Source organism: Episyrphus balteatus, chromosome 2 (genome assembly GCF_945859705.1).
Source record: "Episyrphus balteatus chromosome 2, idEpiBalt1.1, whole genome shotgun sequence".
Lineage (NCBI taxonomy): Eukaryota > Metazoa > Arthropoda > Insecta > Diptera > Syrphidae > Episyrphus > Episyrphus balteatus.
This window is the reverse complement of record NC_079135.1, coordinates 96,686,401-96,712,722: the sequence shown is the minus strand read 5'-3', so window position 1 is coordinate 96,712,722 and position 26,322 is coordinate 96,686,401. Positions and strand designations below refer to the sequence as shown.

General features: G+C 30.4%; 1 protein-coding gene across 2 annotated transcripts; it reads right to left on the bottom strand.

Annotated features, from left to right (window-relative positions):
• Positions 1-6,405: 6,405 nt before the first annotated feature.
• Positions 6,406-23,564, bottom strand: LOC129910720 (monocarboxylate transporter 7-like). Of its 2 annotated transcripts, none has more exons than XM_055988209.1 (6): positions 23,381-23,564; positions 12,840-13,130; positions 9,145-9,271; positions 8,901-9,044; positions 7,736-8,839; positions 6,406-7,535 (listed from the first exon to the last, which is right to left on the bottom strand). In XM_055988209.1, exons 2-6 carry the CDS (start codon positions 13,047-13,049, stop codon positions 7,363-7,365), a joined length of 1,758 nt encoding a protein of 585 aa, XP_055844184.1. In that variant the 5' UTR covers positions 13,050-13,130; positions 23,381-23,564; the 3' UTR covers positions 6,406-7,362. The 2 variants fall into 2 exon arrangements, with proteins under 2 accessions (XP_055844184.1, XP_055844185.1); XM_055988210.1 differs by lacking the exon at positions 23,381-23,564 and adding an exon at positions 13,233-13,318.
• Between the last annotated feature and the right edge of the window lie 2,758 nt (positions 23,565-26,322).

Here is a 26,322-nt window from a genome sequence, read left to right as displayed (position 1 = left end):
TGTAAATAAAAATAGTTTGGATTAAAAAAATAAATTAAATTGCAAACAAAAAATTTCTTGCGTTGAAAAAAAAATCAATGCCAATGTGTGCATCAAATATTTTTTTTTTAATATTCGTCGAATTTTTTACACTTTTAATTACTTGACCTTAAATTCTCTATGTAAAGCCAAATAGTCAAAATTGTCCAAAGGTCCAAAAACATTTAAAAAAAAAAATATTCAATGCATACATTTTGGTTTGAATTTTTTTTTTTTTTTTTTTCAGTGCAGAAAATTTTTTATTTGCAATAATTATTTTTTTTTTTTAATGCAAAATATTTTTATTTGCAATAAAAATTTTATTTTTAATGCAAATATTTTTAAGTAGCAATAACATTTTTGTTTTCAATCAAAATATTTTTAGTTGCATTGAATATTTTCATTTTGATGCATTTTTTTTTATTTGAAAAAAAATTTTTTTTTAATTTGTAATGGAAAACAAATGCATTAAAAAAATCATATTTTACAACCCTGACTTTCTCTATTATTTTGAACTTACAGAAAACAATGAAGACTTATTTGTCTACGCACCAAAAAAATAAAGAAAAAAAGATTAATGAACTTTTGAAAAATTGTTTCCATATTCTGTTGAAAAAGAGAACCTATACCTATTTTGTTGGTTAACCAGTATTTTTTATAGATCTTATATCATTTTAACTGGGCTGGCCAGCACTTGCCTCTTTTTTTACAGATAACAGGATAATTTTTTTTTTTTTTTTTTTTCAAACATAGCAACAGGTTCTTATGTCGATTCATTTAATAAAGAACATGGAAATGTTTATAGTTATACTTTACGAATTAAACTTTTGAAATCCTTCAACTTGTTTAAAAAAAAAATTAGATAAGATACCTAACCATTTTTTTTTCTGCAAAATGGTTGTTTCTGTAGGCGAAAATTTACTATGATGATAGCAATATTTTTAATGAGCTCTGAAAATTTTATATTGTGAAACAAATTTATCGAACTCATTTGACGGCTTCAAAATTTGAAAGTTTAAACTCAACTGTTCATACAACTTATAAATATGATGCTCTATCCCGATTTAATCGACCGACGAACGGTCCCATGGTTTTTCGGCATAATTCGACCAGGCACTTTATAGCCCGCCTCAAGATAGCCCAACTCAACTCAAGTAGGCGTGTATATTACTCCTTACACTCCTCAAATATCTTACCTGAATCGAGTTGCAATGAGTCAGGCTATCTTGAGTGGGGCTATGAATTGAGTCGGGCTGTCTGAGTACAAAAACTTGCAATGCAATGACGTGAAAAAAAATATCGAATTGAATTTTTTTTTTTTTTTCAAAATTTTATGTTATTAAGAACTAATTTTGTTTTCAAAATTCAATGCCCCCCTTAGTTTCTAGTCATAACCAGAAAATTGGATGCGAACATTTTTTTATTTCGTATTCGAGATTTATATGAGGATACAATAAAGTGACGTAGTATTGGGTTAACCCTGAAGTAATACTTTTTTTTCATTGATAACGCTTGAAATTTGACCTGTGAATTTTTCGTATGAACATTCTAAGCTAATAAATAGGAACTTTGCGTGCATTTGATTTTATTTACATTCACACCCACACAAAAATTATAAATTTCCTGATTTTTATTACTTAAAATACATATATCGTTTCTAAATATTTTCGTAGGCCGTGTATCCACATATTTTTTTTAATGATCTTGTTTTGAGCTGAAAACGAGTTTTTTATAATCTTACAAGTATATGTAGTTCCTGAGCTGCTCGTTAAATCCAAATTACTTGATCTTGGTATTACTGATAGGCTTTTTAAAATAGGTTAAAGTTGATATGGTAAGTGTTGAAAACGTAATTTTATTATTCACACTCTGGTAAGATGTTATTTTAATTTTCCTCCGGTAAAGCTAGGTTATACCTACACCCTAACTATCAAAACACCTAAAAAATTTTAGAACTTTTTTATTGAGGTTTTTTTCTGGGAGGTATTATGATTTTGTATCACCTTTTCTACTCTTTAACAATCTTCATTATGTATAAAATTGTATAATAGCTTAATTAGTAGGAAACTATAAAAAAAATGTTACATGCTATTAGATTTCATGTTTTAGATATTAAAATTCATAAAATGTATAGGTACGTACAGGTTTGTTTTTTATTATCTAAAATAGAACCAAGAAAAGAAACAAATTGTATGGTTTTTAACTATCAATAAAAATGTCTCTAATTCTTATCATTTTCAAAAGTCTGCGTACGAGTGCCTACTTATGTTTATTTTATCACGGAAATCTTGAACAAAAAAACACCAGACACTTCATGGCACTGTGAAATGCATGCTTTAGATATTGATAACTACTGGTAGCAGGCCGGCAGTAGTTCACTAAGTCAAGATAAACTTGACAATGAAAAAAGTATTTTAACTTATTCATTCTATATCAAAACCTCTTTTTGAAGTAAACAAGTCGTATCGTGTCGAAAAAGATTTATTAAAGAGGTATTTTTACCCTTATGAAACAACGCAATAAAAAGTATATTTTAATGTATTGACTGGCAAAATGATAATCACAAGGTTTTCTTAGGTTCAATTTATGATTTTGTCCTAGTTAAGACCTCGTAACTACAAGAGTCACTATCTTAAATATCAGCTTCATACTAAAAATATTTTAATTTACCTTTTTTTATCAATTTAAATTAAAATCAATAGCGAAAAAATTCCGACGTAAAATAAAATATACCCACCTCCATTTACACGTTTATATATCTTATAATTTTGATGTAAGTGTTGGAATATTTGCTACCAAATTTTTCATGATAAAAAATTTGATTTGAAAACATCAATCAAATGTGTTCAACCGAACTGGTGCTTATTGAGTTAAAAAAAATAAAGATAGGTACCTACCTGGTATCAGATGGTAAATAGGTTTTCCCTTAACAAAAATTTCCCTGATAAGTTGACAGTTCCTCGTTTTATTTCTTTCGTCGTGTTGGTGTCGCATCAACCATCAAAGTCAATTTGATTCAATTTAATTTTGATAGGAAAAGTCATCTTTTGGGATCACTAAACTTTGACGATGATAAGAGTCAAATAAAATTGTGTAAATTGAATTTGTGTAATATAAGAAGAGGTCAACATAATTCCATTTGAAGGACTCACAAAGTTCCTTAACCTACTTAAAATCCTGTAGAGAAAAAGTTGAATCGATTTTGCTTGGAAAAGCATATTTTTGTACATTATGAAGCAAAAGTTTTTTTTTGAACAGTTTGTTAACGTAAATAATAAGGACTTACAAAGAAGGACAAATTGCTACTTTTGGGGGATATTTATATCTCTTGTTTAAGCTTTTACTTAAGTTATATAGGGCTCACCCACCTGTCAGATATTATATTTTGATTACACTTAGTTAGTGAACATAGACAGCTGATGACTATTATATATTATTTTATGAAGGTAATTTTCATTGTTGGAATATTGGGGTGATTTTATAATACTAATTTTTTTTTTTAATGCAAAATAGGAAGGTACTAAATAAAAATAATTGTAATCTTTATGAGTGTCATTATTTCCATTTTTCTTTTTGTTTAGGTTTAGTCAAGTAAAACAGAAAATTATTCTTTGTTACATAATCGAAAGTCATTTTAAAAGAAGGAAATATAAAATGGGTCGATTGAAGAAATGCTATAAGATAGAAATTCATAATTTACTTGAAACTCTTGAAGTAAAGGAAATTGATTTCACATTTTTGAAAAACATACTCTATAACTAGCATTTCTTACGTTTTGTCAGTACATAGAACAAAACAAAAAAAAACAACCTGTTTTTAAGAATGGTATTTATTTATTACCAACCAAAATGGAGCCTCAATCCCACTAGTTTTTTCTTACGTACTTTGACCTCAGGAACTCCGAAATCACTTACGATGGATAAATTTTCGAGATATACTTTGTTTTTTGTCGTTTTTTTTTTCCCAACCTACTTAGTATTCGGGATATATCTTGAGTAATAAACGATCAATCTGAACAGCTGAAAGAAAAATGGCTCAAAAAGACCAAAAACAGTAGATATTTTATCCAATTTTAGCCTTAGCCAATTTTTATGACCATTATGTTGAAAGATAAAGTATTTTCTTTTCTTCGGTACATGTTCAATATCTATAAATGTTCAAAGGATAAAAATAGACAATTTAGTAAAAACATGAAAAATGTCATTATTTTCTCTTTTTTTAATAGTTTTTCTTAAGTTTTTTACAATAGCTATTTTAATGTTAAAAAAATTTTAAAAGGATATATAGCGATAGGAAATTTTATTATCTACATAAAATTACTCAATAAAAATTTTCAAATTCGGCTTCCTTTTCAATTTATGGACAAAACCACAAAAAGTAACAAAAGAGTCGAAAATATTGATCGTTACAAAAATTGTCATTTCTTTATAACTTATCGACAGATTTTGAAGAAAATTATCTTGTTATCTTTGCCAGAAAGTGCACACATAAAAAATATAAAATTATGAGGATTCGAAAGATTTAGATTATTTATTTCAGTAAGAAATTTTTTTTTTGTGGCAAAAATTTCCTTTAAAAAATCGATTTTTTACTTGCTCAATAGGGCAAGTATTGGTTTCGTGTCAAAAAAAAATTCGAGGTTTTAATCAAAACTAACATTATGATGATGGAGAAGTCCGAAAAAGTGGTTTTCGTCATGATGTCCGTCGGTCCGTGCGTCGCACAGTGCGGCGACCAGTGGAAAAAAGTCAAAAAAATTTGACCTTCTAAAACCGGTTTTGAAGAATGCAAAATTATAGCCAGATGTCTAACTAGATGAACTGTAACCTCTTAAAGGTAACATGTCAAAAGTAGGCCATTTAGTGATGATTTACGAATAGCTGCACCACGGAGTTAAATTGCTCCAATTAAACCGGTTTTTAATTGGATACTCGTAAGAAGGGTAAGCTTAATATATTTAATTGGTTTTTTTTGCACTCCAAAGATCATAAAAATTAGGCTGTTTTGAATTTTTTCCATACTTTGCACTGAATCAACGCACTGTGCGTCAGTGCGTCGTCAAAAAAAGGTGAACATGAAGCTGCAGCTTAAACGGGGGGACGGATTTTCTTGAAATTTGGTACAGATGATTTTTTCGTAATTTCAAAGGTTGGTTTTTTTTTGTTTTTTAATATCTCGCTTAGAACATATACCTCCAATTTTCTCAAAAAATACGTATAGTGAAAATATGATATTAAATTTTTTTTTAATCGCTGATGTCGGCTCTTCCCGTGCATCGTTAATGAGTTTTTTCTCGAAAACGACTCTAACGATTTTGATTAAATTTGACATACATAATGCTGTAAGTGATTTTAATATAAAATACGGGTAAAAATTTACATATTTTTGCATTTCTTATGAAATTCCTTAAAAAATCAAATTATAACTAATTCAAAATATTTTTCCAAAAAAGCTTCTACATAAAAGGTACTTTTATCATAAGAGCAAGTACGTGCGACCCCATCAGTCGTGCATTTTATTTTAAAAATGTTTTGATACATTGCACTTAAACATCTGGAGTGACCCAAAATAATTATTCCAGTGTTTGTTGCTTATTTATTCAGCTTTCAGGTGCCGGTTTTTCTGTTCGATTGATCATTTATTTCTCAAGATATAGCCTGAATACTAAGTATTCTGGAAAAAAAACGACAAAAAACTTTGAACATGTCAAAAACCTACATAATAAACATTTTTTTTTATAAGATTTTCGAGTTTCCTGGGCTCAAATCTATAAAAATAGTATAACGGCATTTGGGGTCCAAAAATTTTTTATTTTTTTGGAAACTATAGTTAAGCCTAGATCAAATAAGAGACTTAAAGTTTCAAATTGATTTTCTTACGAATATGTTTGAAAAATCATCATATCTACATTTCGGAATTTTACTTTGATCGATAAAAATACACTTTTTTAAGATTTTGAACTTTAAACGAATTTTGTAATTTAGTTTCTTTTACATATATTTTTTTTATCGTTACAGCCATTAACAAAAATATTTTATAAATTTTGCAACATACATACATATGTATTTAAAAAAAAAAAAAAAAAATAGTTGATATCCCATTATCTAAAAAAATATCAATCATCAAAATTAAAAAAATATTTTTATCCACTCATTAAAAAAAAAAAATTAAAATCGGAAATATTTTTTAAGAAATTAATTTAAATAAATTGAAATTTCATAAATCCGAAACTATGTATTTTTCAAAGTTTTTAAAATTAAAATCGATTTATTATAGTTGAAATCGGTGAAGTCGTTTGCGAGAAAGTCGATAACTTTAATAGTGTTGTCGAATGGATTTTGTGTTTTTTGTCACAAAATAAAACAAATAACAAAAATAAACTACATATTAATATTAAATCCTAAGCGGGCTTTAGGTCTTTATTGTGTCTTTGTTCTTCTTCAGGACTATAACAGTTGGATAAATTTTTTTTTAAAGATCAAATAAATAGAAAAATCTAATATACTTACAAAATATACAAAATCTGTTTAAATTTTAAGAGGTTTCTTAAAAATTATTTTTTTGGTTTTGGATGCTTTTTTATTATTCTATATTTCAAAATTCAAAGTTTTGAAATTATTAATAAAAATAAACGTTATATAAAAACAAAAAATAGTGCAATTTTGTTTTTGTTTTTTTTTTTTTGAGATGTTAAAAAAAAACTAAGAAACCATTGAAAAAAAAAAATAAATAAAAATTCAATAGTCACTATTTAATAAGATATTTCTCGAAATATTTTTTTTTTTGTTTTTTGTGAAATGAAATTTTTGCGGGTTACGTAATTTATTCCAAATTCTAGACTGGAATGACGATAATAGAAAATACCTTTCTGTAGAAACCTAAATTAAAGATCTTCCAGAATCTTTTGTGATCATTTCTGTGGAATTCAATTTTAAATTTCAACGACTGTTCATTATCATGATCATTTTCTTATAAATGTTCCTATAAATATGCAATGAAATATTTTTCGAACATCCATCTAATTCTACGCCTAATAAAACACACCAAAATATTATTATTTTCGAAGTCATTTTTTATATTTTTCTCAGTACAATTTGTTCAGCATTTTGAATTTTTAAATTTCAGCAGTCTTTCAAAATAAACAAAAAAAAAATTAAATTATGTATTATTAATGTAAGAAAATAATAACAAATAACAAAAAAAAAATTAAATTACAATACAAAATTATCTAAAAAATCATCTATACAAATTTCATAAAAAAAGAAATTCCACAAATGCATTATAAACATAAACACGAATAACAACAAAATAATAAAGAAATAAGAAAAAACAAATACAAAAAAACTATTTAGCTTCTTCGGTTGGTTGATCTTCAATAACTTCTTGCTCTACTGCCTTCCCCCGTTTCTTCTTTTGTTTATAAAAATCTTCTAAAAACCATGCAATCACCACCATGTAGCACATCGCGTTCATCCAGTGAAGTGTAAATGTGTAATTTGTGGCATCTCGAACAAGACCTTAACAATGAAATTAATTTAGAAAAATATTAAGATGAATACAATGAAAGTAGGTACTCTACAAACAAATTTGCTCCTATAAAGCTTTACAGAAGAAACTGCTTCCTCTTTAATACTTTATAGAATCAAATTTGTTAGTCGGGTAGAATTAAATACTTTTAACAAAATTAATTCAGTTGAAAACAAGTTCAGATAATTACCAATAATTGGTCCACAAGTTAAAGTAAAAACTCCTGACAAAAGTAACTGCAATCCAGCAGCAGCCGGAAGTCTCTTCAACGGAACATATCCGGGAATAATAAGATTCCAAAATACCACTCTCATAGCCTTGCTCAAGCCCATCCAACCGAAAGCTAGTAGCATTACAGTAAAATTCGTGGTATGTGCCACAACAGCTCTTCCCAAGGACATTCCAATAATACCGCCCAAAAAGAAATACTTATTGTCGAATTTCATTTTTGCCGTTATAAATGGTATTAAAAATCGTACTGACATATCACAAGCAGCTAGCATAGACATGGCGGCAGCAATTTTGCTATTATCAAATCCAAAGTCACTCAATATGAACGGAGTCAAGATGGCAAAGTTAATTTCTGTAAAACTTATCACAGTCAAACCGACAGCTAAGTTGACGAAAGTGAAGTCCCTCAAAAGATCAAGATCGAAAAATATTGCAATTCTTTCGCAAATCGTCAATTTCTTTTGTACCTGATCTTCTTCGTTTTCTAAATCTTCTTCGTCAGATTTTTCTAAGAAATGTTTTTCTTCTGGTAAAGGTAATTCCTTAACTGGTTCCATTGAAGGCTTACTTAATGAAGTTGAAAGTTTTGGTGGTTTCGACAAAATCGCTGGTGAATTTGCCGGAGTACCGTCATTGATCTTGTAACTTGTTACCGAGCTTTTACGTCTATTCAGAGACTTCTTTGAACCATACCATCCATCGTTTGCTCTAGCCATCATTGGTGTCTCTGGATCAGCTGCATGATCAAGTATTTGATGATGATCAAGCTCAATATCGGAAAGCTTTCCACCAGCTTCAGGATTAGCTTTGGGTTTCTTTACATGCCACTTGACAGGTTGATAGATAAATGCACAGGCTAGATTATGAAGTGACATACCGCTGTAGAATAGGACAGCTCCAGCAACACTATATTGTTGCATAAGGAATGTAGAGAGGTACGGCAGACCGATTGGTCCCATGCCAGCTACGGTGAATTGATAAGCGGTGGCAGCTCGTCTTTTTATTTTGAAATATGTGTTAACAGCTAGGGAAGATGATGATACCATAAGGCCTCTACCGATTCCTGAAAAAAAGTTTAAAAATGTTAAAATTCAAGCCTTGAAATATGGCTTTATTGAGCTTACCATATATTACGGAAATAGTCAAGACGTAAAAAAGGAACGAATCTGCTAAAACTGTTGCTGATAGACCAACAAATATTAAAAGTGCACCAGTTATGGCACATTGTCGGTATGAAAAACGTCGAAACAGGGGACCATTGAAAAGACCTATAGAAAGCAAAGTAAATTTATTAAGTGTTATATAATTATGGCTACAAAGTTTTTCATTCTCTAATCATATAGAGAATCGTAATTTTTCTTTATTTACCTGTACAAGCAGATACAGCTTGTTGTGTATTAATTATAGTTGTCATCTGTGAACTACTTATACCTAATTCCTTAAATCTATCTCTAAACAATATGCCAAATTGCTGCATAATTGGAAATGTGACTAACTGAAAAAAAAAAATAAAATAAATTAGAAATAGAAAAACACTTGTTAAATCACTGAAAATAAAATTAATTAGGCTTGATGCTAGATACACTCCGTTTCACTTGATAAAGAAGAGTTCTTTTTTTATTTCTGTATTTTTTTTTAACAGAAATCAGAAAGTAAACTTTTGCGTTCCAAACATACAAAAAAATTTTATGTGATTTTTTCGATTTTTTGCTGGAGTTAAGAATTCTAAAATATGAAGCAGATAGAAAGAGTAAGTGCGTAATCCCATGGAATATGTTTAAAAAGAATACCTAATAAATAAACTGCTTTGAGCAACTTGAGGGTGCCCGTAGGGGTGTTAAAGTGTTAATACGAAAGACATTGTCTTCAACCGATCGTTTTAAATATGCATGAATATGATTAGAGGTTGGAAAATCTAGACAAATTTATTAGTCTGATGTAAAAAAAGATCGAAACTCAGTTAATGCTATTAACAAACATCTTTTGATCTACCTACAGAATTTTTACTTTAAGTAACTGAAAATTCAATCCCTCCCTTGGTTAAGAAAAATCATGAAATAAGTCAGCAAAATTTTCGGTTTTTAGGTATGCATTTTTTTCATCTCTCTAAGATTCTATAAGTCAAAGTCAAAAGAACAGATATCAATTTTAATCAGAGACCAGAAATAACAGTCAACCTTTATTTTCAATCGGTTTCTCTCTGAGAGTTACCACATTACTTTTAATAGTTTCGGTTAAGGTTTGAGATTTATTTTTAAAAATAAAAAATAAAGGTTATCGGTTGAGATTTATTTTTTATTTTTTTAAATATCTCTCAATGGTTGAGATTTTTACAAAAAAAAAAAAAAATATAATCGAAAAGGTCAAAGTTTAACCGTTTTCGCTGAAAATAAATCAAAAATGGTCATTTCAAAGGAAAATGTCGAATATGTCAAGAATATCTTTATTTTACAAAAATAATTATAAAATGGATGTTTTTTCTTAGTTTATGTATTAAATAATGTATGAACTAAATAGACTCTCAAAGTTCGTTAGACCCAAGATTATATCTCTTTTCGTTTAAAGTAAAATCTTAAGACGAAAATGTGTTTTCCACTGTGATTTGAGTCGCTGGGATGACAAGCACAACCAATGCAATTTCGAATACTTCAGGAGACCGATGTTCTAATATCTAGGTCAAAGCGTTCAGCTTCCAGAAGCGTTTTTGCCCGCCCAACTTCAAACGTCTATATCTCGGAATTTTGAAAAAAAAATTTAATGCCAAAAGGTAGCGTTGACTCTAACCTACATTTGGGTACAACTCCCATCCCTGTAGATGCACGCGTTCTCAAACCGGAAGAACTTAAAGATAAAATAAAAGTTAAGCCCGATTCTGAAAAATAGGCATGATGTGGCGGTTTTACATGGAAGATGATTTTTTTTAAATCTGACAATGTGCAAAGCGTAGTCCCATGACACAAGCTTTCATTTGGCATCACTCCCAAAAATTGCTCTCAAGCGGCTTAGCTTCCAGGAGCGTTCAAAGATTCGTGGATTTTTCGAAAAAAAATTTTACCCCAACTTTCAAACGCGATTTTCTCGGAATTTTGAAAAAAAAAATCCAAAAACCCGATTATACCACTATCATATGGCTTTCATATGGCACCACTTCCATGTCTCTAGGAATTGATACATTTGCAGATGAGATTTATTTTTTTTTCTCTCAGCGATAAATCTCACTGGTTGACCGAAACATAAAAAAATACAAAATAAAGGAGGTTTCTCTCAGACCTTGACCGAAATTTCTCTTTTTTAAAAATAAAGGTTATTTTATGACCTTTATTGAAAATGGCGACAAATAGATTTATGAGATTTATTTCTGATCTCTGATTTTAATGGTTACGAGTTAATCGGGTCGGATTTCGTTGCAACTGTAAAAATTCAGTAGAAGACCTTCCTTTTTTTCTATAGAAAACTTATAGAAATCATTAGCGATTTTAGAAAAAATGCTAATTTTGACCATCCGGCCAATAAAAAAAATTATTTTAGCGGTCTTTCCTGACAAAAAAAATTGCTCACCAAATTATAAAAAAATGCGTTTATTGGTTTTTCGTCATTTTGAATCAAACTCTTTTACCGGGTTTTCACAGTACCTACAAAAACCGGAACAAAAAAAACCAAATTCAAATTTTCCAGAATTAATTCTTGCAATTTTAGCTCAAGTAACTACCTCATTCGCTGTAATCAAATTATTCAGAACAAAACTAATGACTCCTCCCACATAGCATTTCTGAATGAGTATTTCACCTATTTATACCATTTAAATCAGACTTCAGAGTTCCCATAAAAATTGGTGTATACATCGAGTATACCGAATACTCAAACTGATGTACGTATCTGTAAACATAAAACTGGGCAATAAGGGTTTTGTTTTATTAAGTTTGATGACAATTTTTCTTTTAATTACCGATTTTTAAAGTTATTTCAAAAATTGCCAAGTAAACAATCAAAATTTTATTGATACGAATTTGAACCCGAACTTTAGAACTTGGTACACTTTTACATCTCAGTACTTTTTGTGCCAGCATAATTTCAACATAGGAGAACTTGGCTCCTTTTTTAACAGTAATGTTTTTGTTGTGATTTCACTATTTTTTGCAAGGTATGGCTGTAGAATTGAAAATCTCTCTATTTGATGAAAATTCAGTGAAAATGGGCGGTTGCCACGCAGCCTGGCTGAAATTCTCAAATTTTAAATTTTTTCCCTTGTATAAACTACCATCTCTACCATTCTACCAAATTTCAAGATTCTACGATAATCAGAAGTACTCTATTATATTTAATGAAAATTCAGCGGAAATGGGCGGATGCCACGCCCCCTGGCTGGAATTCTCAAATTTTCGATTTTTCCCTTTGTATACACCACAAGCCCTATAACCGTGTAAAATTTCAAGTTTCTACGTTAACGGGAAGTTCTCCATAAATTTGATGATCTGTCAGTGAGTGAGTGAGTGAGTGAGTGAGTGAGTGAGTGAGTGAGTGAGTGAGTGAGTGAGTGAGTGAGTGAGTGAGTGAGTGAGTGAGTGAGTGAGTGAGTGAGTGAGTGAGTGATTGAGTGAGTGAGTGAGTGAGTGAGTGAGTGAGTGAGTGAGTGAGTGAGTGAGTGAGTGAGTGAGTGAGTGAGTGAGTGAGTGAGTGAGTGAGTGAGTGAGTGAGTGAGTGAGTGAGTGAGTGAGTGAGTCAGTCAGTTACGGTTTTTGCTATTTTTGAATCCCTATATCTCAGAAACTACTCATCGTAAAAGGCTGAAATTTAGTGAGGAGTGGTTTTGACAAGCTCAATAAATGTAGCGAGTTTGAAATTTCTAGCATCTTTGGTGTGGAAGTTAGAGGGGGGTCGAAAATGGCCAGAGTTGTTTCCTGTAAATAAGGGTGTAGTGCCAAAGTTGCTAGAGAACTTGGCTGAGCACTACCGTGCCCCTTAATTTATTAAATTTGTTTAAAATATTTTTCTAGGTAGGTACTAAGTTCTTGTCAAGTGAAACGTAGTGTAAAAAGATTTTCTTCTTTTATAATCAGACTTACAATACATATTCCAGATGCAAAGGCAACCAGCCAACCCCATCCGCCATCTGGTGCAACAAAATTCTCTCCCAAATCACTTTTATCGCGACGTTTCTTCTTTTTGGCTGGTTTCAGACGTGGGGGCTTTGGCACCGAATTGGCCTTGTGAATGTCAAGCTTAAGCGGCATCTTTGTGTGGTCGATATTATGTTTTTTATCATTTTCATTCATATTATTATGATGAAATCAGTTGGGTGGCGTTAGTGGTATTGGTGGTAGTGGTAGTTAATCACAATCGATTTAGATAAACAACTGAAATGAAAAGATTAAAGAAAAATTTAGTAGGTGCCAAAAAAAAAATATTTGATCTTATACAAATTTTTCTTATCAAGAAAATATGATAACAAAACTCACTTCTTTTTGACAATTGGCAAATAATAAATAAATAAGTAACTAACTAAAATTCCATTTCAATATTTCTTTAACAGAGCAAAAACCCCTTAAGCAAAGCTTTTTCAGACTATTTGATTAGATTAAAAAAAAGTGTTTGAATGGGTTGAGCCTTTGACGTATAAATTTATGGCGTATGCCTAGCAGATCATGTCCACTTTATTTTGCTAGCATATGCTTTTTGCTTTACAATCTTACTACAACAACAAAAAAGTTAAGATTGTATAATTTGCGATTATTTTTATCGCAGTAATTTTTTGTTTGTTTTAATATTGGTTTTTCATTTGATTTTTTTTTTTTTCAATGCAATGCGTATTGCATCAACAATGACGCATAAGATGACATATTTTTCTTTATTAATTTTCAAGATCGTGTTAATTTATTAAAAAATTTAGGTATTATAGAATAAAATATTTCTAGAGTTTTTCACAACTTCCGCAAAAAATTGTTGAAAAATTTCTGAATTCAAAAAAAAATTTTTTGTTTATTTTAAAATTGTTTTAAATGATATACGAGCAGTATATTAACAAAAACCGTGTTATCTTAAAGTTCCAAGAGTCAAGGTCTTGAATAAAGAAAGCACTTAATTAATTGATCGAATTCATTGCACTTATAATGGTTGTAAGATAATGACAGTAAAGTAAAATTAATATTATATATACAAAATATGCGGGAAATTAAAATTGTGTTTTTTTAAGAAATTGGCACTGTCATTCAATAATGATAGGTTTGATAACTATAGTAGGTGAAACGAACATTAAATAATAAAACTATTAATAACTTTGATGTTATTATGAAGTATACAAAATGTGGGGTTACAGTCAGTTTCAAATACAATTATTTATACATCAAGAAAATTGTTTGTGTCTTAACGCTTTAATGTACTTTTAATTGGTTCATGAAACAAAATTATGTAATGAAACTAAGTCAGTAAGGCCCATTTGCTGAAACTAGTCGTAAATTTTGATCTTAGCTAGGCCGAACATAGCTCTTATGTTTTACTTAGTTTATTCTAAGTTTCTAAAAAAATTTTATGTTCAAACTAGCACTGATTGACTTTCATGCGAGAAATCCCTGAGAACTTCAAATTAATTTGTCACATCGATATAAACGTCAGTTAGTTTTTATTTGTTTTTGAGAAATTTTAGCAATACAAATTGTTAAGAACGCCTTTAAATTAATGGAAAAAGGTAAAAATAGTGAAAGCCCAGTAAAACTTGCGTTTTAATTAATAAATGAAATAATTTTAGTGAATGTGTTTGTGTTTTGTGAACGTATGTGTGTGTCAAAATAAGTGTTGAAAAAAAACAACAAAAGGGTGAACATTCTCTCAAAAAATTTTTCAGAGAATTTTTTGCGTTTGCAGATGGTTAGGATTTATAAAAGTAAGTCAACTCATATTGCTATACTTAATTTTTGTCCATTTTGGTACCAACGCATCATTTTTTGAGCTACATTCTCTCTTTTTTCTCAAATAAATATGCTTAAGTAGAACGTAAACAACTTATGATCTACTATTTCTTCCCCCTAAGTTATGTTTAACTTAGAGGAATTTATGACCTAGTTTGAAATTCGTGCAAATCGCAATGTAGAACTTAGGGCTTTACGATTCACTTAAATATTTAAGTTTCGTTTCAGCAAATGGGCCTAAGTTCTTTAAATCTAAAACTGGGGAACTTAAATTAAAAATTTCTTACAGGACAGTGTGGTGTAAGACCATTTAGAAAATTATGCAAATTACATTGTGTTACAAAAATCAGGTTTCAAAATATACGCGGGCAGAGACCTATCACGTTTTGTATAGCTAGTCGCACTGATTACGAAACGGTATTTAAAAATTCCCTTATACCCACAAAATCTGGAGTTACGGGCAAAAAAAAACGTTTTTTTGTACCTTTTTTATTTTTTGTATAGTTTCCTAAAGAAGATAATAATTATACCTTTTCAAAAATGTATAAAACATGTGATTCATGTGATTTAAACCACCTACATAGAATGTATAAGCTGTCAAAGTTCAAAACCGCAATTTTTCCTTAATGAAAAACAAAAACGACAAGACATTTTTGCATCTGGTTTTCTGTTTTTGCTCCAAAACAAATGAGAGCATCGAATTTAAGAAACTAAATTAGTACTTAATTACATAAAATTTTGAGAAAAATTAGTTGAAAATTTTTTTTTTTCTTTTTTTTTCAAAATTTTGACTTTGAAAATTAATTTTTCAAAAACTGTATCAAAAACCAGCTTTTTTTAAAAACTAAATAAAATAAAAGGATTTTAGCTTTACAAAAAAGTATAACACGTTGTTGTAGGTATAACCGTTGATTTTTAATAATTTTTTTTCCAAATTAAGTCAATTTTTTAGAAAATAGACCCCCCCTCCCATACGATTTTTTTCTTATCTCGACCTAACCTACACGCTCTAGCTTTTTGGCACATTACACCTGAATCACCCTGTATATCAAGTTATGCATTCGTACAAAAAAAAAAGTTGAGATAACATTTTCCCATGACATTACGATGGTTGTCAGTCTGTCAGTCTGTCAGTCTGTCAGTCTGTCAGTCTGTCAGTCTGTCAGTCTGTCAGTCTGTCAGTCTGTCAGTCTGTCAGTCTGTCAGTCTGTCAGTCTGTCAGTCTGTCAGTCTGTCAGTCTGTCAGTCTGTCAGTCTGTCAGTCTGTCAGTCTGTCAGTCTGTCAGTCTGTCAGTCTGTCAGTCTGTCAGTCTGTCAGTCTGTCAGTCTGTCAGTCTGTCAGTCTGTCAGTCTGTCAGTCTGTCAGTCTGTCAGTCTGTCAGTCTGTCAGTCTGTCAGTCTGTCAGTCTGTCAGTCTGTCAGTCTGTCAGTCTGTCAGTCTGTCAGTCTGTCAGTCTGTCAGTCTGTCAGTCTGTCAGTCTGTCAGTCTGTCAGTCTGTCAGTCTGTCAGTCTGTCAGTCTGTCAGTCTGTCAGTCTGTCAGTCTGTCAGTCTGTCAGTCTGTCAGTCTGTCAGTCTGTCAGTCTGTCAGTCTGTCAGTCTGTCAGTCTGTCAGTCTGTCAGTCTGTCAGTCTGTCAGTCTGTCAGTCTGTCAGTCTGTCAGTCTGTCAGTCTGTCAGTCTGTCAGTCTGTCAGTCTGTCAGTCTGTCAGTCTGTCAGTCTGTCAGTCTGTCAGTCTGTCAGTCTGTCAGTCTGTCAGTCTGTCAGTCTGTCAGTCTGTCAGTCTGTCAGTCTGTCAGTCTGTCAGTCTGTCAGTCTGTCAGTCTGTCAGTCTGTCAGTCTGTCAGTCTGTCAGTCTGTCAGTCTGTCAGTCTGTCAGTCTGTCAGTCTGTCAGTCTGTCAGTCTGTCAGTCTGTCAGTCTGTCAGTCTGTCAGTCTGTCAGTCTGTCAGTCTGTCAGTCTGTCAGTCTGTCAGTCTGTCAGTCTGTCAGTCTGTCAGTCTGTCAGTCTGTCAGTCTGTCAGTCTGTCAGTCTGTCAGTCTGTCAGTCTGTCAGTCTGTCAGTCTGTCAGTCTGTCAGTCTGTCAGTCTGTCAGTCTGTCAGTCTGTCAGTCTGTCAGTCTGTCAGTCTGTCAGTCTGTCAGTCTGTCAGTCTGTCAGTCTGTCAGTCTGTCAGTCTGTCAGTCTGTCAGTCTGTCAGTCTGTCAGTCTGTCAGTCTGTCAGTCTGTCAGTCTGTCAGTCTGTCAGTCTGTCAGTCTGTCAGTCTGTCAGTCTGTCAGTCTGTCAGTCTGTCAGTCTGTCAGTCTGTCAGTCTGTCAGTCTGTCAGTCTGTCAGTCTGTCAGTCTGTCAGTCTGTCAGTCTGTCAGTCTGTCAGTCTGTCAGTCTGTCAGTCTGTCAGTCTGTCAGTCTGTCAGTCTGTCAGTCTGTCAGTCTGTCAGTCTGTCAGTCTGTCAGTCTGTCAGTCTGTCAGTCTGTCAGTCTGTCAGTCTGTCAGTCTGTCAGTCTGTCAGTCTGTCAGTCTGTCAGTCTGTCAGTCTGTCAGTCTGTCAGTCTGTCAGTCTGTCAGTCTGTCAGTCTGTCAGTCTGTCAGTCTGTCAGTCTGTCAGTCTGTCAGTCTGTCAGTCTGTCAGTCTGTCAGTCTGTCAGTCTGTCAGTCTGTCAGTCTGTCAGTCTGTCAGTCTGTCAGTCTGTCAGTCTGTCAGTCTGTCAGTCTGTCAGTCTGTCAGTCTGTCAGTCTGTCAGTCTGTCTGTCTGTAAACGAAGCTACAGCCTAAACGGATAGACGGATTGATGTCAAACTTGGTATATGTAGCGTTATTTGGCGACTCTACAGTCTGTCAGTCTGTCAGTCTGTCAGTCTGTCAGTCTGTCAGTCTGTCAGTCTGTCAGTCTGTCAGTCTGTCAGTCTGTCAGTCTGTCAGTCTGTCAGTCTGTCAGTCTGTCAGTCTGTCAGTCTGTCAGTCTGTCAGTCTGTCAGTCTGTCAGTCTGTCAGTCTGTCAGTCTGTCAGTCTGTCAGTCTGTCAGTCTGTCAGTCTGTCAGTCTGTCAGTCTGTCAGTCTGTCAGTCTGTCAGTCTGTCAGTCTGTCAGTCTGTCAGTCTGTCAGTCTGTCAGTCTGTCAGTCTGTCAGTCTGTCAGTCTGTCAGTCTGTCAGTCTGTCAGTCTGTCAGTCTGTCAGTCTGTCAGTCTGTCAGTCTGTCAGTCTGTCAGTCTGTCAGTCTGTCAGTCTGTCAGTCTGTCAGTCTGTCAGTCTGTCAGTCTGTCAGTCTGTCAGTCTGTCAGTCTGTCTGTCTGTAAACGAAGCTACAGCCTAAACGGATAGACGGATTGATGTCAAACTTGGTATATGTAGTGTTATTTGGCGACTCTACAGAGGGATTTTTTGCAATTAATTTTTTTGGACCAAAAATAACGGTATTTGTCATATACCGATCTTAGTAAAATTGAAATATCTCAAAAACGGCTACAACGATTTTATTTAAAAAATTCAAATGTTAGTTTTAAGCTAAGGTGTATCATTCAATATAAGTTCAAGTGACTTCAACTTGAACTTATATTGAATTATATTCAATCACTCCACTTAAAATAAAAATAATTTTAATAATTTTTTATTATTTTTGTTATTTTTTTCTTCGTTACTAAGGTCTATCTTTTAATGAAGCATTTTTTTTTTTTGAAAACCATTATTAACGGTACCTGCCATAGAACCGTTTTTTTTTTTTCAAATCCGATTATCTCCGAAACTGCTTATTCGATTTCAACGAAATCGCACTATATAATATAATTTAAATATAAACCAAAAATAAAATTTTCAAAAAAATAATTTTTGGATTTTTAAAAAAATTTTGAAATTTTTTTTTTTTTTGAAAAATCAAATTTTCGAAAACGGGACATTGAATTTTTTTGAAATTTGATCCTGATTAGTGATTTCTACAAAATGGCATACCAATTTTATTTTAAAACTTTTTTTCCAAAAAATTATTTATAAAAAATTAGTTTTTTTAAAAACGGCTCTAACGATTTTGAAATTTTTTTTTCTAAAAATGCATCTTAATATAACAATCAAAACTGCATACTTGTTTTGGAAGGCAATTTGATTTCAGATTTTGTTTTATTTTTTTAAAAAACGAATTTTATTTTTTTTTTCCAAATTTCATATATAAAAAGTCTTAAAAATTAAAGCAACTTTAACTCTAAGAGCAAGTTCGTGCGACCCAGTCGTGCATTTTATTTTTTTTTTTTTTTGAAAATCGGTTGAAATTTGGCTTAGAAAACGACACGACCAGAAAAATTTAATTTTTTGGAAGATTGATTATCATGGAAATAAAGTCGCATTTCAATTAGTACCTATTTGACGTCACCGAATTTTTGGACATGTTCACTGAACTTAAAAAAAAATAAAAGCAGACCTTTCAATTCCAACAATTTGTACGTTTTTTTTAAATTTTATTCCTCTAATTTTTTTAAGGGCCAATTTTTCAATAGTCAGATAAATCTCAGTTAAAGCTTATTCCTAGGAATAAAAGATTTTTTATGTTGACATTTATTCTTTTGATAGTCTAACTGACGATCGAAAAATCGGCTCTAAAGCAAATTAAATTTGATTGTATTCTACAAGAAAAAAAGATCCTTTAAAATCTGGTTAAAGTAAAAAAAAAAAAAATACAAATGCATCCAAAATATGTTCAATTACAGACTTGCAAGTCTGTTGTGTCAATAAATTGCATCAATTAATATGCCAATTCAGTTGAAGTAGTAAATAAAAGAATTTAATTGAGTCCATACAGAATCACTGAGATTCAAATAATATTCAATTAAGAATTTGTATAAAAAAAATCAATGATCGTTACATTAAAGACTGTTCAATCTTTGGTTATTTAATGATATCGACATCCGATACAAAGAGCAAACCAATCCTTTTTACAAAAAAAAAATAAATACAAATTTTAATATTTTAATCATGGCTTAAGAGAGGATTTATATAATAATTGTGGAAGAATAATTCTTTTGTATCAAGTAAACATTTTACAAAGATCAATTGCTCTTATTATTTTTAATTTGATAGAAAATATTGTATTTACCATTAAAAATAAAAATAAAAAGTTACACATACACCACAGTGACCGTTAAAATTCAAACTAAAATTAAAAAAAAAAAAAATTTCACTGATTAACTGAAATGCTAACCATAAGATTAAAGCTCATGGTATAATTGAAAAAAAGCAATTTGAAAAAACTCACGCAATTTTCAACTCTACTAAAGAACGAGATAAATTAATTATAACAATAAAAATAAAATGCACGACTGGGTCGCACGTACTTGCTCTTGTAGTTGACAGTATCTTTATCTTAAATATCTATTGGAAATTTAAGATTTTGAAGAAAAAAATCAAAAAATCAAAAAAAAAATCTAAAGTTTTAAAATTAAATTAAATTTTTTTTTTTCAAAAATGTTTTTAAAAATATTTTTTTTTAACATTTTATACTTAACGATCTCTGTAAATTTTAAATAAAATAACTAATGCTTTGATGAAATATATGAACTTAAAAAATATGTCATTTTTTGAAAAACGGCAACGCCATATTTCCATTCTCCGCATTTTTTGAGAAAAACTAAAAACACAGTTTTGTTAGAATCAATAAGAGTATTCCGCACACCAAATTTGATCGAAATCGTTAGAGCCCTTTTCGAGAAATTTGCAATACCTCGAAAACGTTATATGGGAGGTATGCGTTAAAATGGAGATATTAAAAAAATAAAAAAAAACGGGTCTATTGAATTACGTAAAAATCATCTGTACCGAGTTTCAAGCAAATCCATCCATCCGTTTGGGCCCTATCTCGATGTACAGATGGACGCACAGACGCACAGGCCGACGGACGGCATGACGAAAACCACTTTTTTGATCTTCTCCATCATCGTAATGTTGGTTTTGATTAAAACCTCGATTTTTTATTCTACACGAAACCAATACTTGCCCTATAGAGCAAGTAAAAAGTTCTAAAAATATAATAAACCACATCTAAATTTTCATAATCACTATAATCAAAGTCATTTAATGCATAGAAAAAAAAACAAAACAAAGTTCAAATTGATAGTTTTAATTTTAGTCAAGGTTACATCGAAGATCTCAAAGTAGTGCCGCCGAGGGTAGTTAGTGGTGACTAAACACGCAATTTTTGTATAAGAAAAAATCATCAAAAAGATATGATTGAAAAGTAGATGAAATAATATGTTTTATTAATGTATGTGTGTTTTTTTTTTTACAAAAGGCACATCTTTATCAGGAAATGGTACCACTTTGCATGGTCTTTACTCTGGAGAAATAAGAAAGTATCACAGCTACAGGAATTCTGGGGGCTTGTAAAGTAATACACGATATTATTTGGTCATTAACAACGCTCAACTTTTCATGTGGAACAACACGAAATCCTTGACAAATGGCGGCAAATGCTTTCCCAAAGCCAGGTACCCCTATTCACAGTGGAAGTAGCTTGGTTAAATACTCCAAAATGTAAAAATCAGCAATTGCAAAAACACCAGCGGTCAGTTGGTGTCATTTCGATGGAATAATAAAAAAACCGGGAGACTTGATGTAATTTTTTGAGATAAAACCCGAAAAACTGACAAGCGGAAATAAGCCAACAAATTTTTCAATTTTTGTCTCTTTAAATTAAACTGACATAACTAAAATTTTCAGTACCTTGACGCAATTAGGTTATATTTTAGAATTTTTAATATAAAAAGGATTTTTTGGCAATACAATAAGTATCCAAAAAAGAAAAACAATAAATTTTTATGTTTTAGGAAAGTTTTTTTTAACTCCATTAAAGTCATACAAAAATAATATTTTAAAATTTAATTCAGTACGAATTCAAATTAACATGGTAGATTTATCAAAATGAAATGGAGTCACTGCAGTTTATAAATCATTCAAAACAGAGCCTACACTATATAGTTAAAATATTCTCACATTTTTAGTTAGGTTATTTTTTTTTTATATATACCTTATAATTTGAATTATGTATGTTATCGTAATTTTCTATTTAAAAACTTTTAATTCATTTAATTACTATAAATTATTTAATAATACATTCATCACTTTTATTAAGTCATTTCATTGCAATGCTTTCAAGCTTTGAATTATTAAGTTGTCGGAAAAAAACATACAAAATAACAATAAAGCATAATTAAAAATATAATTGTTAAAATTAACAATTTTCAAATCAAAGTAATTTTTACTTATACCCATTTATCTACAAACATTTTATCATTTTAGAATAATAAGTAGAAGCGAAGCAAAATATCAAACAAACAAATTAACAATAAATATATGTTAAATTAATTTTGCAAAATAAATGTATCTACAAATACTCATAGTTTATCTATTGTTACAATATTGTGTCATAAATTTGTTCACAATGATCAGACTAGCTCTCATATATGTACATAGTTAAACAAACAATAAACTTTTTTGTTTACTTTATCAATTAGTTTAGTATTACTTATGCCCGGTACAAAGGTACAAAAAAAACTAAATACCAATATAAAAAAAAAAAACTGAAGCACACACTTCACTATCTCTTTCTAGTCTTTATTTATCTAGTTGGTCGAATGAACTTTCATCCCTTCATCCACCCCCATACCCCTTCAAATGTGGTTAAGACTATTTGTATCTAAATTATACAAAACCATTGATTATAAAAAAATTAAATAAATAACCGTTGATAGCGCGCAAAAATTTTAATATATCAATTGCAAACATATGATACCCGTTGCCGCTAATTACATCGCTGCCTTTTTCATAATGAATAATTATAATGAGTTTGAGTTCGCTTCCTCCTCCACCCAAACAGTTCGTTTGGTAACAATCTAGATATCTTATTTGAAATTGACTTGGAAAAAATGATTGTCATTGGAAAAATTTGACACATAAAATTATTGTGACAGTAAAACACTTAAAAAAAAAAACATAATAAAACCAAATTAATCATTATTGTACGCAAGTTAGTATTAGTTTTATCAGGAAGAAATTATCATCTGAAAGGAATAAAAATTCCACCCCGATAAACTAGCAAAATTATCAAATTTGTATAAAAAAAAAACTTGACATATCTATCAAATTGGAAAACCACAGAAATAATACAGCACTGATCGCTGCCAAATTTTCACCTTTTATACAATTTTCGCAGATGAGAGATTTTTTGATGAAATTATTTTTGTTTATTTGTTTTTCTTTATTTTTTTACAAAAATGTGCTTGAGCACATTTTTTTATTTATTGTCTTTTCCTCAATAAACTATTTGAAATTTTATTTTTAATTTTTTTTGATGAAAACATCAAAAATAAAAACATCTAATTTAAGATTTTTCTTTTAGAATTATTTACACTTTTCCTCATTCTTTCCTCTCCAAATTTAAAACCACAAAACAAACAATAAAGAATGATCGAAAACGTTTTTTAGAAAACAATTCACTAAATGTGTACTGTGTACTATGACTTCACCCCTTTTGAATTGAAAAAAAGTGTCCGTTTGTTCACCCATTTAGAACGATTATCACTTGAATTTTTATGCCAAAAGATATAGATAACTTAGTTTATCGGAAATGAATGTTGGACTTGTGTTATAATGTCTATCATTTTTTCCTCCATAATGAGTAAGGAAAAAACAACCAAAACAAAAACAATAACAAGTTGACGTACTTTTCAATTAATAATTTTTTTTAAGTTGTTGTTTATTCTGGACACGATCCACGATCAAACTAAGTCATCCATAGACAGTTTCAATATATCCAAACAAAGTGCAACTCAACGCAAACGATTAAAATTCAAATAGTCAGTCCTCCCGCCCAACTGGACAAAACTCAACTGATTCCAACTTTCAACAAAATTATTATGAGCAATAATTCTTTCGATTGCGAAAATATCATCAAATCTGCGATGTTTTTTTTTTTCATATGCGAGGTTGTGTATGTTTTGTTGGTGGAGACTTATCATTTTACCAATCCAAAACCAACCGACACAGTACAACTATCTGATACTGATAGTAATAATAAGTTATAATAACTAAAGGCTTAGCAGAGATCGGAATTTAAACGAATTGTATTAGATAGATATTTTGCGGTGTTGTTTAATTTTTGAGCGACACTCAATTAGTAAAACACACGTTTTTGTAAAGCACATATTTTTGTAGTATGATTGATTGATTTAACAATAGAACTAATTAACTGGTGTTTTGGAAATTTTGCATGCAATCGATCATTAACTAATAGATTTAAGAAACGAAAAGTGAAAATAAAAAAAATGTTTCACTGGGCCACATGAACTGTTAAGTTGCAAGTTAAAGTAAGATTGTTCAAACTTCTTATACGAACATTTTTTCACTTCATCAACTTTTAAATTAAAAAGGTCTTAGAAAAGTATGTCATAGAATTTTTTCTATTAAGATGCATTTCTTTATAAAAATTATATGACAACAATCTTAACCCTTTCGAACCCAAGGTATGAAAATCAATACTAAAAACTGTTTTTTCGGTATTATCGGGTCAAAAACATCACAACTAAGAAATATGAATACCAAAAAGTTATTTTCCAAAATAATAAAAAGCAAAACTAATGTGTTATTCTCATGTTCAATGTAAGTAACATGCACTGCCTATGACCACCAAAAAAAGTCGGAGAACTGAGAAAATAACTTTTTATGAAACTATAATGTACGCTACTTCTTCAAAATTATGACCATATTTAAAAAAAAAAAATTTTTGCAAAAAAAAAAAATGTGAATTCCAGTCCCTTTTTCTATAGAAAAAAAAATTAAAGGTATGATATTAAACTAACTTTTTGTAATAATCCAGTAACTAGGCATTATTATCTTTCAATTAAGCCATCAAAACCTAAAAAATTGTTTAATTTAATATTTTTTACGAATTTTTAAAAAAATGTTACATGAGAGTAACGCTCTGTCCGAAAGGGTTAATTTTGTTTTTTCGTACCTATAGTGTTATAAAAAATTGTTAGAAAAATATTTCAAACATTTTTGGAACCGTTTTTTTTTTTTAATAATTTGTGTATACAAATCTTCTATTCAAAAATAACTTCTCGACACATAAAAAAAATAAAGATTCAAAATGTTTTTAAGAAATTAATTGAGTTATAAAAAAATATTTTTATTGCATTTCTGAAAAATCCAGCTACTGCATCAAAATGTTCGTTTAAACCGTTTGAAGCGTTTACAAGAAAGCAACAAAAAATCAGTCACTTTTCACAGGTAGCAATAATAAATAACAGTTCAAATGATACTATTTTTATATAAAAAGTAGGGTTATAGTAGCATATAGCTACATTACACTGGTTTTCATAAAAATCGTTATTGTCGTTTTTAAGAAAAAATAGGTTTTTTTTCATTTTGGTTATACCTATGGTTGGTTAAGGTAGCATTAATTTCGATTCAAAAAATTTCTCAATTTCGTAGAAAACCTTTAGGTATGTGCATGTTTTTGAAATTCGTATTAGCTCCTAACTAGGTCATTTTGCATTAGGTCAATATTGATTTAGTTTTCATGAGATTTGAGACGAAAGTCATTTTCCACTTTTTTTTTTATTATTAAGAGGGGGTGATTTTTAATAATAGAATTTTCGAAGATATAAATATGAGCAAAATTGAGATATATATTCTCAATTTTTTGATTTGCCTATAGAAAATTTTATGCTTTACAAAACATCATTATTTGTGCTTAAATTATTAGATATCTCAAAAGTTATTCAAAGTCAAAGCTAAATTTTGATGAATTAAAAATATTCAGAAGAAACAACTCAATTTTTTCTACGTAATTTGTACGAAAAATCGAAATTTCAAAATAGGCACCTCCAAAAACTTTTTTAAGGCATATGCCCTATTTTGTTTTTTTGTGACACACAGGCATTTAAAAATAAAATCGGAATAACTGCTAACTTTAAACGACGCGTCGTATTATGTCAAAATTTTCAAATCGAATAATCGCACCAAAGCTAAATGTTACCAATACCGCATCAATTTCGTAAGGGTACCATTCATACGTTTGATTTTTGGGACTTATCGCCGGTCTTCTTTTTTCTAAAAAAAAAAACACCCTTTCACCTAAAATGTCTTTATAGACTCCTTAGATTCTTGGTTTCTATGCTAATTGAAACATTTTAACTAAGTTTCCTGATAATTCTTTGTTTCATCTTTTCAAAAAAAAAAACACCCTGTCTCTCAGTATAATTTGTGTAGACTTTCTATATTCTTACATGAAACGAAACTTTTTCACCAAGTTAAACAAAAAAAAATATGTCAACTGATATGATACCGCCTTTTTTAACACATTATTCAAGCCCTCAACAAAAAAAAAGTTTTAATAAATGTTATGGATTCGAGTCAGTATTAAATAACTTAAAAACATTTTAAACATTCTTCCACTTTCCTGTGAAAAATACACATTGCGAAAAAAACAAACTTTCACTCTTTTGTGGAATGTTAAAAATTTTCTGCGTGTATCATTCGCACTAAACCATTCAGATATGTGTACATCGTGAAATACTCTAAAAGCGAATGGTTCAAGACTTCCGCATTCCTCGGAATTCAACTTCAATTCCTTGCAGAAAGGAATAGATAGTGTACTTATGAT

Excerpts from the sequence above, each read along its gene's own strand:
- LOC129910720 (XM_055988209.1), bottom strand. The coding sequence starts at position 13,049 with ATGAATGAAAATGATAAAAAACATAATATCGACCACACAAAGATGCCG. Across the intron at positions 9,045-9,144 it reads AGCTGTATCTGCTTGTACAG|GTCTTTTCAATGGTCCCCTG; the intron begins GTAAATAAAGAA and ends TGCTTTCTATAG. Across the intron at positions 7,536-7,735 it reads AACTTGTGGACCAATTATTG|GTCTTGTTCGAGATGCCACA; the intron begins GTAATTATCTGA and ends TTCATTGTTAAG.